The sequence below is a fragment of the Epinephelus fuscoguttatus genome, linkage group LG3 (assembly GCF_011397635.1).
Source record: "Epinephelus fuscoguttatus linkage group LG3, E.fuscoguttatus.final_Chr_v1".
NCBI classification, from domain to species: domain Eukaryota; kingdom Metazoa; phylum Chordata; class Actinopteri; order Perciformes; family Serranidae; genus Epinephelus; species Epinephelus fuscoguttatus.
In genome coordinates, this window is record NC_064754.1 from 22549726 (window position 1) to 22563827 (window position 14102).

General features: G+C 42.9%; 1 protein-coding gene across 1 annotated transcript in view; it reads right to left on the reverse strand.

Moving 5' to 3' along the window:
• The window catches only part of frem3 (Fras1 related extracellular matrix 3), a 38042-nt gene extending 24325 nt beyond the window's left edge, over positions 1–13717 (reverse strand). Inside the window, exons 1-2 of the mRNA XM_049571621.1 lie at positions 8519–13717; positions 7312–7401 (exon numbers count right to left, since the gene is read on the reverse strand). Coding sequence (XP_049427578.1) covers positions 7312–7401; positions 8519–13547 — 5119 coding nt within the window. The 5' untranslated portion in view covers positions 13548–13717. The remainder of the gene's footprint in view (positions 1–7311; positions 7402–8518) is intronic.
• Positions 13718–14102: the final 385 nt, after the last annotated feature.

The window sequence follows — 14102 nt, forward strand, 5'->3', positions numbered from 1 at the left end:
GAATGAAAAAGTGCAAGACTTGATTGGTGTTTTTTTTTTCCCATCATCTACTTGGGAGTTGACAACAAGTGGTAGCGTAGAGTTCATGCTTACGTTAGCTTTTGACCTCATTTACACTTCAAAAATCATAAAGATGATCTTGCTGAACAAAATCTATAAGTACCATAAACTTTTTTTTTTTTTTTGCCACAGAGCTTATTTTCTGCAAAACCCAATGGATAAATCCCATCGGCATTTTTGTAAAGGGAACCAGGGCGACATTGACTTCCATGTCGGCCTATAAAAAACATTCCCGCAGCACTCTATACTGTAGGTCCCCTTTTAGGGATGACCAAAGGTAATGCAATTCATCCTAAGGGACACATGAACGTCTGTAGCAAAACTACAATACATCCAATAGCTGTCGAGCCATTTCAGTCAAAACCACAAATGTCAACCTCATAGTGGCACAGGATAAAAAGTCACTCTGTGTTCCAGTACTCATTCTACCATACTATAGTATGCCAGAAAAAGATTTTGTATGTCCTGATACATAGCAGTATGCTAAAAACACCAGGATATTTTAGTACAATGTTGAATTTTGCAATATGCAGGCCAGCAGGCTTCTCTGGCTATTCTGACCCACAATCCTCTGCACAGTGGCAGAGGGATACGTCACATTGACTGACACACAAACATATGACAGCTGTCAGACGTTGCAATGACAGATGACAGCGCATTTAAGTAACTGATGACCAGTCAAATAGTAATAATAGGAATATTGGTTGTTTAAATGAACAAAATAATGATAAAGATAACCAACTGCAAAAATATAATATATAATATGAATATAATATGTTAAAATTTACAATGTATGCAATTATAACTTAAAAGTTAAAACTACATGTATTGCAAAGAAACAGATATATATGAAAGAGGGTCAAATTTCAGGGGGTAATTTCATAAGAAAGTCCCAATTGTGTGCATACTGCACACAACAGTGCGTAGTTTTTAACGGCAGCTGGAGTACCTTCTATAAGTAAAAAGAAAGTATGCAATTTGGAGCACACCCATGGTATCACCAAAATCATTAGTATACATCCTCTGGTCAATATGGATGTCCAAACCAAATCTAATCCATAAATGGTGGACTCAATGACAATCTGACAGAACGACATTGCCATCCCAGAGGCCACGCCGCAAGCATGGCTAAAAAGAAAAGGACAAGGAAAGGAGTGCGAGTAACTCAATGACAGCTTGGCCAGGGGCAGCAACAGCTTTGCCATATGAGAGCAGATAAGAATAACCGCTGTAGCCATACATCATAACTCCCCACCCCTGCAGCCGTCCAACCACCATAAATCAAGGTTGAAGAAAAAGGACAAAAAGAGACAGAAAGACTGAGAATGAAGTGATACCACGGCCCATTGAAAGGGATAGGGGAAAATCTGAGAGGAAAGAAAAGGGATGGAAATGGAGAAGAGGTCAAAAGATGAACACACCACAGAAGAAGAATAGTAACTCCATGAAGGAGTCTTAGAGGAGGGGAAGGAGAGGGAGTGACAACAGAGTGGGCTGTGGTGGAGGGGGACTAAGAGGCCTCAGCTTCTAGTCAGGGGGGCCCCAACTGTGGCACCATTAGCCAGTAAATCTCCCGGTGACTGTTGACATGGGTGACATGTAAGATCCCAAAACACAGTTAGGAAGTAGGGGTGTAACATGGCCGTGTCAGTCAGCATGCAGTCCTACTGTACAACAGAGTGCACCCACTGTACGGAGGAAAATTCACCAGACAAACATACACACATTTCTAGCTCCTTTTCATTCATTTTTCCTTTCTGGGTATCATTGCACCCTCTGGGGAAGTGCCCCTCCAGAGCCGGCACCTCCGCAGTGGAAGTCTTTAGGTTATCGAGCTATCTGAGATTGGGTTGGATTTCTGCGGCACTGGGAGTGGGGTGACGGAGGGCTTTGAAAGGGGATCCCCCTGGAGCCTTCCCTCTCACGTACACACCTGTCTGCTCGGGATACCACTTCACTTCCAGGCCTTGCTCTGTCTGCGGCCCTGGAGTCTGGAGTCTCCAAGGAAGTGCATTCCTCTCCCGGCACTGAATGATCACATAACACTCAACCCACTGGGGTCTGTGATCCCTCTGCAGAGCTGGAAGACTATATTGTTGCTATTGGGAAAATCACAGCCACCGAATAATCTGAATGTAGAGGCTCAGTCTCTCTTTCTTCTCATCTGTTAATCAGTAGAGTTTGATTAGTGCTGCTATGAAATCCGAGGCTATCTTGCACCCAGATTGGCAAGCAGAGGCAGTGTTTCTGAAGACCACTGCACTCCAAAGTCAAAAGACCTGACATAAATATATTACCTCCTGGTCCTATGACTAAGAAATGAGCAGAAACCTACAGGCGTCTCAACAAGTCTGACAGTAAATAAGGGTTTCTTCTCTTAGCCTGTGGCTCACTGGGCCCATGCCTGATGGACAAGGATATATGCGAGCTCTGTATCCACTTGTAAAAAGAAGTATTTACTGCCTCACTGTCCCACACTTTGAATGGCTGCAGGGAGTTTCTGACCTGGTCACTCACATGGAGGTTATTGCTTTCCCAATAGAAATTCCCAGCAGACATAAAGAATGACCCAAAGTGAACTACAGTTTGTGTTTGAGGTCACTGCCACAGGACAAGACAGTTGAGTTTGTTTTTCTTACTGTTTTTCGAGAATTCGTTGGTAGTTTTGTAAAATTCTGCAACTTTCTTAGTCATTGTTTAAAGGGACAGTTCACCCCTAAATCATAGATACATATTTTTCCTCTTATCTGTAGTGCTATTTATCAGTCTAGATTTTTTTGGTGTGAATCACAGAGTGTTGGAGATATCGGCTGTAGAGATGTCTGCCTTCTCTAATGACACCAGATGGCACTCAGCTAATGGTGCTCAAAATGACAAAAAAAAAAAAAAAAAAGCCGCAATGTCTCTTTCTAGAAATCATGAAATCATGTTACTCAAGATAATCCATGTTTTGGAGAACTGACACTTTAAAATCATAGCTGCCAAACACAGCTTTACAGGATAAAGATAAAACAAACAAACAAACAAACAAATTCATGTTTGACCCATCAATCAGTGTTCCTTCCTCTCTCTTTGCAGCTCTCATGCTAAAGCTATTTGGGTTCTGAGATAATATAAAACACTTTGTGGGTCATCAGATCATCACATGTGTAAGATTCTTTAAAAAAAAGGAAGGCTGCATTATCAGTGCTCAAAATCAACCCTTCTCTCTGCCAAGCTTATGCTAAACTTAGTGCAAGTTACAATATTGTCAATATATATAATGACATTCATAATCGAGATCCCTAAATGCCATTTCTTTTCTATCTATATAGTCTAGTGTATGTTTGACTTAATTTACGAAGTAAGTCGTACACAGCCAACAAATCTGTGAGCAAACTCTGCATTCCTCATTGAAGCTTTGTCAGCTTCATTTATTGTTTTTCCTCTTTCTGTCTTGTGAATGATTGATGCACCTCCGACACATTTCTGCAAAGAGGCGATAAGGCAAAAAGCCCACTTGATGTGTCCTGACTTGAGAAAAGCTACGTTAACTTTTTCCTCAGAGTCTGGAATTTAACCGCTGACCAGCAGGTCTCTTGGTGTGAAACTGAATGTCCACTCCTGACCTCTCACTGAGACACACTTCAGCTGTGCTTGGCCACACACACTTGCTCAGACACAGCACATTCAAGCTTCTGGTTAAGATCTTTAAGGGTACGTTCTGTAATTTTTAACCTGGTCCCTAGTTTCCCAGGTTTTGTGTCTAAGTGACAAATGGGAACAGCAATTTTTGAAACTGATCCAGTACTGAGGAAGGCAGCTGCAGACGGCAGCCGTGAAACAGTATGCAATGTAGCCATTTGGCATGTGTGCACTGTCAGTTTACGTCCATTACAAATGCCTGTTTTTGCCACTGAGAGGTTCAGATTCTGAAAACGTATAGAGATGATCACTACAGAGAAACACTGTTTTGTTTAAGAGGAAGATCTTCTTTGTTTTAACAGAAACATGAAATCACTTTTGCTAAACCCACCAGACTCCATTTAAATAACCTGTAATTTTATCATCGTAAAACACACTTCATTTAGAGTAGACAGAAACAAATTAAACTTACAAAAACCATCTTCATTTGTGTATTCACTGTTCCCACAATCACCACCTCTAGTTCATTTGAAATGAACTTCTAATTCACACAGTTAAATGTGAAAAATTAATTAATATTTCTTCAAACTGAGTCTGGTGTTGGCAATGGCGATTTCAAGGCAGCTTCTGGTTAAACAAAAAACTCGTGTACAAGAAAAGTCTATCTCTGTAGGGTCCTTCCCATAAATTTTCAGACACTTAAAATAACAATCTGAGCCTGTAAGTGGCAAAAACAAACACTTTAGCGGACGAAAACATGCCCGTGCTGTTACATTGCAGCCTGTTTCACCTCTGGTGATCTGGGTCAGTACTGGACTAGTTTCAGAAATTGTTGCTCCTATTAGTCATTAAAACGCAATAAAAATGGGAAAAATGGTCCAGGTTGAAAAACACCAAACTTACCCCTTATTCATCCATACATTTTCCATAAGCACTTCTCCTAACTTACCCTTTAATGTAGATAAACTATGTACAGTTGCAGAAACACACATGTAACATGCAACATTTGAATCTTACAAGGTATGCCAAACTGCAATACAACTCCCTAAGGAAATGTTAATGATCTGGACTTAGTGTGTGAGTGTGTTTTATTTACTTGTGGAAAAGCATCAGTGCATGTACCGGCAGGTACCTCTTAAAGACTGCTAAGACCCTAAAGCAGCTGTCCATATCTGTGCAACTGAGGAGTCCTAAAACGAGGTCACACTGAAGCTGTGTTAAACATAAGAAGTTACTTAGCTAAGTAGTTTTGGAGATGCTGTATCAAAGAAAGGATTTAGAAATTCAGGGTAAAACATTACTGTCTATATGGGAGGTTTATAGCCCATAAGGTCAATGTGGGCATTTTGAAAGGATAGTGACTGTTTCTGTCTTTTTATCAAACTAATCTCTGAGTGTGTTTGGAAAAAGATCCTCAATGATTGAGAAATTGCAAAAGAATTAACCACTATTTGGATTAATTAATTAATCATAGTTTTGAATGATGATGGCATTGGAGGATACATTTCTATTTAGTTTTGAGAAATAGGTTACTAAATTCCATTCACATATTAAGATTAGGAAAGACTGCACCAACAGGGACTGGTCTCAGGGGATAATCTTAGGTGCAAATCTCTAATGGCCGGGAGGTTTGCTTCAAACACAAACAGCTCACCTACTTAGATTTATAAGCAGATAGGTTGACCATTAGCGTGCTCTTCACATGCATGTCCCTACATGTCCAGGACAAGGCCACCTCCCCCAGGAGTCACCCCCTCAACACTTCACATTAGTGATTCACCGCTTGGCTTAAATTGCTTTTATCTGCTATTTGATCTTTTTCTGGGTAAGCCCATGTGTCACTATGAGGTGGTGAGTGTGCAGGTGAGCACAGATTGACCAGTTTATCTATTATGTGGAATAATATAGTGTATGCCATTAATCACATGTATGTTGTGGTGTGGGTTGAAGGCAGCAGCGGTATCTGTGGCCTTTGCATATGAACTGTGGTCACGCAGAAACATGGTTTTGTTTTATGTCTCAGTCTGCACCACTGCACCTGGTTCAGCTGAGTTGACTGAAAGCTTAAACAATGTATACAGACAAACAGAAAAAGGAGTGTTGAGCTAATTGAAGCCTTTGCGTTCCCTTCCTGTGGTTAAACCTCCACCTAAAGACAGAGAAGCTAACTGGCTTTGCTTCAGGCAGACTAACATTAACAACAACACTGTTGAACAGTATAGAATTAGGAATAATAATTAAATAAATGTCTGAGCTACTGAACCTCGTCAAATGTAAATTATCACCTACTTTATTTACAATCTGGGGAAAATGTTAATTACTGGGATCCAGTCGTAGCTAATAAGAGGCTTCACTTTGCTGACAAAAAGACAGCAATTTGACAAGAAGACACTTCCTGCAGGCCCTGTCTTCTCAATGGCCCTGATGGTGATGTGGTTTATCACCAACATGGCCCTCAATCCAGCACAATTATAGACTAAACTTTCCCTGACGCATTGATCGCATTTCCACATCTTGTTTTGTATTTTATGGCTGATACTAGAATAGCAAAGGCCACCTGTTGCATTTTTATTGCTTTGCATTTGCTATATTTGTCATGCTGTTCATGTAAATCTACGTAAAAGTTAGAGGTGAGCCGCAGAGTTTATACATTGTACCGTCATGTCTGCACCCTGCGTATGTGGTTCATTTAAGAGAATTCTTTAGGATAAACAAGATAAGAGCAGATATTTTAAAATGAGGAGACCACTAGACTGTCATGTTATACCTGTAGATATTAATAACATTGTAAAAGCGAGGCTCCGATGTCAGGCGACTACGAGGAAATGTAATATTCAGGAGATAAACAGTAAAACCACAGCACACAAACGGAGTGCCGGAATACGGTGAGAAAGAGGTAAATGGATCAGTTTGAAATGTAAAGTACCCTATTGGATGTTGATGGCTTGTAAAGCACAAAATAGAGACTAGAAAATAGCACACCTCTTCATTTGAGTCCCATTAAATGCACTGAATGGGTTTGCAGAAGTTTTTGACACCATTCACACACACGCACACACACACACACACACACACACACACACACACACACACACACACACACACACACACACACCGTGATACATGTTTGAAGCCAAATGGCAACATGTTTTTGTTAGAACGTTTCCAAGAATTAATTATAAACTGAATAGCTCATCCTGCATACCTTTACACATTTAACTGTGTCACTTCAATCACAGCATGAAAGGGGGACATTTGAAATCCAGAGAAGTGCCCTGGGCTGAAGGATCTTATTGTTCTTTAACAATGAAGTTTAGAACATGAGGTAGACCGTCCTCTTTCACTTGGCTGAAGTCCCCTTTGACCCCTGTCCTTTAAACCTGCTACCCTTTCCAGTGGGGCGAAAAGAGATGGCGGCTCTATACTGGGTGTCAGTCATGGCCAAATGCCTTAAGTCTTTGTGATGCAAACACTCGAGAGATTGACAGAGAGCAGGAAGTTTCAATTTTAGGAAGCCATTAAAAGACAGATAAAGTCTGAGCACAGCCTTCGGCCAAGTGATTCCTCAGTCACGGGCCCCAGCTTAGTGTCAGTACACACAGGTATGAAATATTAAAGGATTCCTACCACTGTCTTGGACGGTGAAGTAGAAGATATCACTTGTGGCGTTGCTCCCATCCAACAGCACATAAGAAATCTTCATGTCATCGATATCGGCTGTTGGTATGAGGAAGACAGAGAGATAGGGTGTTAGCTAAAAACGATAGGTAAGATAATTGTGACAACTGACCCACTTTTACAAGGTTTAAGTTACAGCCCGAAGGCTGCAATTAAAATGTTATGACCCAAGGAGACATGTGGTTTGAAGCATTTAGGATGGTTTAAGCAAAGTGCAAATATTTATCAGTAATATACAGTTATTACAATGATGATGATATTATTATTGGTTGCAGATGCATTAATATAATTATTGTTGGTGTTATTATTGTTATTATAATAATCAGGCCTATAATCCAGACCTTAATTATGTTCATTAATAATGTATTATTTTCTTTTATGACAGAAAAATATTACTCCATATTAGTGCAGGATTGTCCTAAAAAACAATATATAGCCTCATACATAAATTAGTTCCTCTCAATCATCACTTTTCTTTCAGGGGACAAAGCACCGAACAAACTCAGATACAGTGAGGGGAAATGCCAAACGAGAGTGAATCTGGGGTTGACTTTTACTTTCACTGCTGCTGGCAAGTGTGTCTACAAATAGTAACTGACAAACCTGCATAGTACACCATTATTATATGATTATTTTGGCCCCTTGCTGCAAACGTGATATTGACATTATCATCTAATAAATCTGATTTGGCTAAGGTGTTAAGCTATCTGAAAGTCATGTTTCTGGCCAGCTGATTAATGCAAGTCCAATATTCACTCAGCTTATAGCTCTGTTTTGGTCTCCACCAGCTCCTGACGGAAATATGTGTCTCTTTAGCTGCTAAATGCTTCACTATGCTCACCAGCTGGTTGTGAGCTTTATCTGCCTGCTGTTTAGTACTGAACAGTTAGAGTACAGTGGGCTATATTAGAGCTTTTTTGCTGAAAACAGCTGCCTGCTTTAACTGGGGACAGGATGAAAGTGGGAACCAAAACAGTAAAGCCCTAGAATTAGTGAAAAATGATAAAATACTTGGTAGAAGTAAGGAGATTTGCAGAGTCAGGTGATAACTGATCAGTTTCATATTGCACATTATTATTTAATCCAAAAATACTTATTTATTACTGTTTGTTTTCAAAACTCTGTTAAGAGATTAAATAGTGTGACGTTGTCTTACCTTGTGTGAAGGTCTTGATGCTGTCATTCCCCAGGGCAGTGTTCATGATGAAGCCATGAAGAGGAGCCTCAGACACAATGTATTTCAGGACCTTCTGGGAGCTGTCGCGGTCCTCCGATCGAAGGGCCTTGCTGGTGATCACGAAGCCCAGGTGGTTTGTTGGGAGGACCTTCAGTGTGGCAGCAGCTTTGTTGACCACAATCTGGGGCACACCATTGTCCACGGTGTTGATGTGAATAGTCATCATCTGGGGCTTGCGTGTCTCATACACAGTGTCAGGGAAGACGTAAAAATCAGTATGAGTGCCGTCTGTGATAGTGAAGGAGAAGCTGTCCTCGGTGGTCTCAGTGCCGTCGTGCTTATAGCTGATAAGGTTCTCGTTTAGGTCCTGTTTGGTAAAGGTTGTGATTGGTTTGGTCTTGTTGAAAAGTAGCTGCCCGTGTACTGGCACCTGAGTGACTATGAAGCGCAATAGGTTATCTGGGGTGTCCCGATCCTCAGCTGTCAGCTCAAACGGTGTGATGAGCTTGGTTTCTCCCTCCTCCACGACCAGTTTGTTTATTGTCAAGACAGGTTTCTTATTATCGACACTAGTGATGGACACTCTGAAGGTACGGAAGACAGGATTGTAACCATCTGTCACCTCAAACTCAAAGCTGTCCATTTTCATCTCATCGTCGGACGTGTGGATGTAGTAGATCTTGTTGCCAGCGAGCTGCAGTTGGGTGAAGGTGGAAATGGGAACACCTGGGTGGTCGGTGCTCTCTAAGTGACCTCTACTAGGTGCTCTTGTGATGCTGAAGCTGAGGAATTCATCAGGACTGTTAATATCGGAGGTGCTGAGGAGGTCTGTGGTAAGAGTTACTCTCCCTCCTTCTTTTAGAGTCACGCCTTTGTTGATAACATCTGGAAAGACCATGTCAATGCTTCCAATGTTGATGTAAAAGTAACGGTCAATAAGGGGATTGATGCCATCTGTGACGTCGAACTTTAGCAGGTCACGGATTCCCTCTTGGCCTGTGTGTACATACTGGATGAGCTGTTTGTCGATTTCGTCCTGTGTGAAGTTCATCCCGAGAGTAATATTACCTAAAACATCACCAAACTTGCTGATGCGCTGAAGGTAGCCTTGGCCCGGGCCGTAACGCACGACATATGTAAGCTCTTTGTCTTCAGAGTCGAGATCTGTGGCCTTCAAAACCCTGTTGCTGATGACTTTTGTCTCTCCAATCTCAACATCAAGGCCATCATTTATAGCCATTCTTGGTGTCTCGTCGTCTACAGGAATAACCATGATAAGAACTGTTTTTTCCACTGAGTGTTTCCCATCTGAGAGTTTGATTACAAAGCTGTCTTCTTTGGTCTCTGAGTCGTCGTGCTCATAGACGATGTTGGATCCCTCTTTGATCTGTTCCAGGTTGAATTTCTCCACAGGGATGGTGCCAGTGCTGAGCTGCTGAACTATTGTACCATGCTTGGGATTTTTGATGATCTCAAAGTGCAGCTCATCTCCAGGGATGTCAGCATCAGCCGCGTTCAGAATTGGTGTATCAATAACCAGACTCATGCCCTCCATGACCACAAACTCACGGATGAAGATCTCCGGCTTCTCATCATTGGCTGGAATGATAACAATGGGAAAGAAGTGGCGTTCAGAGAAGTTAATACCATCTGAGCAACGGAAGGTGAAACGGTCTTCCACAGGTTCAACCCCTTTGTGGATGCTTTGGACGTAGTAGATGTGACCGAGGGCAATGTCTTTAATGGTGAAAGCAGTGATGGCTGTCCCTGCCCTGGATTTCTCAGAGCCTGCAGCTGGAGAGATGTTCTCCACGTAACCAGATGTTGGCTGGACGATGATGGTGCACAGGATATCATCATTGTCAGTGTCAATATCCTCAGCTTGGATGTGGTTGACAGTAATAACATTCTTCTCCCCTTCCAGTCCAACAAACTGCTCTCCGACACTGACGATAGGTGGAATGCTGTCAACAGGAAGGATGGTGACGTGAACTGTCACACCTTGGACCTTGTTGCCACCAACGACCCACTGCTCGGACAAATCAGATAGAGTAAGGTTGAAGGAGTCATGTTGTTTGACAGGTCCGATTTCACCAGATGTGTGAGCATACACCACTGCTCCATTAATGATGTCTTCCTGGGTGAATCTCTCAGCAGGAGCACCATTTACCAGGATTTCACCCAGCCTGGGAGGCTCTTCAACAATGAAGGTGAGCCGGAAATCATCTGTGTCTTCATCACGGCCTTGAATGACATTACTTGTAATCTCGGTGGCTCCGTTCTCCAGCACATCGATGGCTGCTCCGACTAGACCGGCTGGAAGCATAATCGTTGGGATCTCGTCATCAACTGGCTCAATGGTGATCTTAATGGTGATGGGTACCTCATGGAAACCGTCACTGACATCAAGCTTGATGGTGTCACTGAGGGATTCCTCCCCACCGTGGATGTAAGTTAGGCGGCCATTTGCAATGTCTTCAAGAACAAATGTTTCACTGTTTGCCATGTCAATCCCCAAAAACTGCAACTGTCCATACCGAGGAATCTGAGTCAGGGTGAAGATGATATTTTCGTCGTCTGTATCTGTGTCTGTGGCATGCAGCTCTTTCTTAGTGATGATATATGAACTTCTTTCCCTAACAGTGAACCCTGTGTTGGTGATCAGTGGGGGTTTGTTGTCCACTGGCTGCAGGAAAATGGTGAATAGTCCATCTAACGTGTTACCAGAAGTGTCTTCCACAATGAAAGTGAACTGACCCACTTTTGGAGTGATGCCCAGCTCCTGGTCTGGAGGCTTGTAAGCCACTTTGTGGTGATTAACCTGGGCCTGTGTGAACTCTGTAATTACAGTGTCAGGGTTGTCAGTCAGTACAATGTCACCTAAGGGTGCTGGATTGTTCTCGTCTGTGTCAGTTGGGGGCTTAATGATGGTGTACTTCAGGTCCCTGTCATCTGAATCTAGATCACTATAACACAAGTATTTTTTCTTGAAGTGCGTGAGCTCGTACTCCTGAACTGTCATGTGAAGGGTGGTGCCGGGAAAAATCTCTGGGGCAAGGTCATCAACAGGATGGATTTTGATGGTGAACATGTGTTCGCCAGATTGATTAGGAGGGTCATTATCATCTTGGACCCGGAACACAAACTGATCAATCACAGTGGTGGTGCTGTGGGGTCCAATGTGACGGTAGAACAGCTTTCCATCCAGAATATCCTGCTGAAACCATTCAGTTACCACCTGCTCAAACATCTCATCTGTCTCGCTGAACTTCCAGAGAGACGGGTCAGAGGGAGGCTCCACTTGCCTTAGCAGGAGCTCCCCTACAGTTGAGTAGGGCGCCTCCAAGATAAACTTAATGGTGGAGTCTTCTGAGTCAATATCTGTGGCACTCAGGATGAAGGGAGAGATCTGCATCACTTCATTCTTGAATAGCACCAGGCCGGTGTTAGCATTGATAATAGGCGGCTCATCATCAGTAGGAGCAATAGTGATGGGGAACAAAAACTCCACTTCATTACTGCCATCAGTCATTCTAAAAATAATGTTGTCGCTGTAGGTATCACTGCCGTCATGCTGGTACACCACAATGCCGGCGTCTAGATCGGCAGGTGTGAAGAATTTCCTGCGAGCGCCGAGCATGGTCAGCTCTCCATGCTTTAAGCCGTCGACAACAGTTATTCTCACATCTTCCAGGTTATCCTCATCACTAATCTCTAAATTCTGGGAGCTGGAGAGAGCTCGGGACTGCCCTTCAAACAATAGCTGCCCTGTATTTTTGGTCGCGACAGGAGCCAAGGTATTCATAGGCTTCACCACAATCATAAAGGCAAATGGATCGGACACGGCTCCATCAGTGTCTACAATTTCAAACTCTAGCTGGAAAATCCTTTCTACTTCTGAGTCCTCCGAGGGTGGCTTATACGCTATTTTAAGATCTTTGATGTCTCTCTGATAGAAAGAGGTGATGGGCAGGTTTCGATCATCTGTGCTGATGATATAGCCCTGCTGAGGGCTCAGTGGTGTGGTTATGTTGAAGATTAAATCATCTGGGTCAGATTCAACATCCTCAGCAGCCAGCATGTCACTTGTTATAGCTGTCATCACAAACTGATCAACCTCCATCATCATCATGGCTACAAAGCTGGGTTTAGGAGAGGTATTCTCTGCACCCTCTTTGATTCTAACCATCATTTGGAAATGCTCTTGCATTATGGTGTTGCCTTCGTTATCCTGCAGCTCTACCATCATTGGAATATAGTCTCTGTTTGGTGAGTTGGTTTTAGCTGTGTGCTTGTAGCGAATGCCCTGTTGCACAAACTCATTACAGTCAATCATTTGGCCATTTGAGGGGTTATTCAAAAGAGTGCCATACCTTGGAAGACCTCCAGCGCCGACCAGAGTGGCGATCTTACACTGTGTGACACCGTCCTCAAAGGAAAACTCCAGAGCCTTTTTGTCAATAGGGTTGCTGTCACCACTGAGCTTTTCGACATTGAGAGGCATATTCCTGGTGAGGATCTCAAGCTGCTGGAAAACCACCTCCACTTCCAGCATGAAAGGGATGATGACCGTGTCTGTCTGGGAGTCATAACGAAGCTGCAGCTTTACACGATCCTTGCTGGGGCTCCGAGATCCAAAATGAGTGTATTTCACTTCATCTGGTCCGAACGAACAGGGGAACTTTTTAGGGGTCAGCATCCCAGGTTTCTGGGCCAGTGGGTCATTGTCCAAAACTGTGATGTGGCAGCGGTCACCAGGCTGCACTTCTGTTACCAGGTCATTCACAGGGTCCAGAAACACAGACCTCCCAAAAGGCACCCTGATCCCATTGTTAGCAATGATGATGTTGTCTTCATTAGGTCCAGATCTGTGGTGATAAAGGTGAGCGGGGTCAAATGGCTCTGCGTCTGCTGAGGCAAAGCAGAAGCTGAGAGCAAATGTCACAAGCAGGCATTTTAAAAGTGTCCACTTTTGACAAAGTGGGAAACTTTGCAGACAACCAGCCATATCCACTGCTAGTTGCCTTGCAATTTATTTTTTACAAGTCAGCAGTAGCCGGCAGAGTCCTGTCCCAAGAGGGGAAAAAGCATCAAAAAAGTAAACTCTCTGTGATGGTTTGGGTCTTGGAGTGTGTCCTCTGTGCCTCTCTGTTTCTGTGTGGCCACACAGAGACACAAGTGTGGTGAATGCTGCAGGGCTGTGCAGGTAATAATGAAACAGTAGACAGTGACAGGCACTGGCTCCTCCTTCTGTCAGCACTGGGAGGGAGCCTCCTGCCCCCATGGCTAATTTAAGAAAGACCATTGGACAAGACTGTGAAAGCGCTCCCCCCCAACCAACACCCACTCTTCTCCTCTTCTGTCACTGAAAAAGGTGGGGATAAAATGCAGTGCAAAAACTTCTCTAACCTCACAAACACTGTCGCTGTCTGTTTATTTTATTTAAGTTGTTACAAATTTGACAGTTTATACTGTATTTATATATTAAAGATTAGGGAGACAGCTGTGCTTTTGTGGATTTTCTTATTCACTACAATTAATTTCTAAATAAATGTAAGAAATA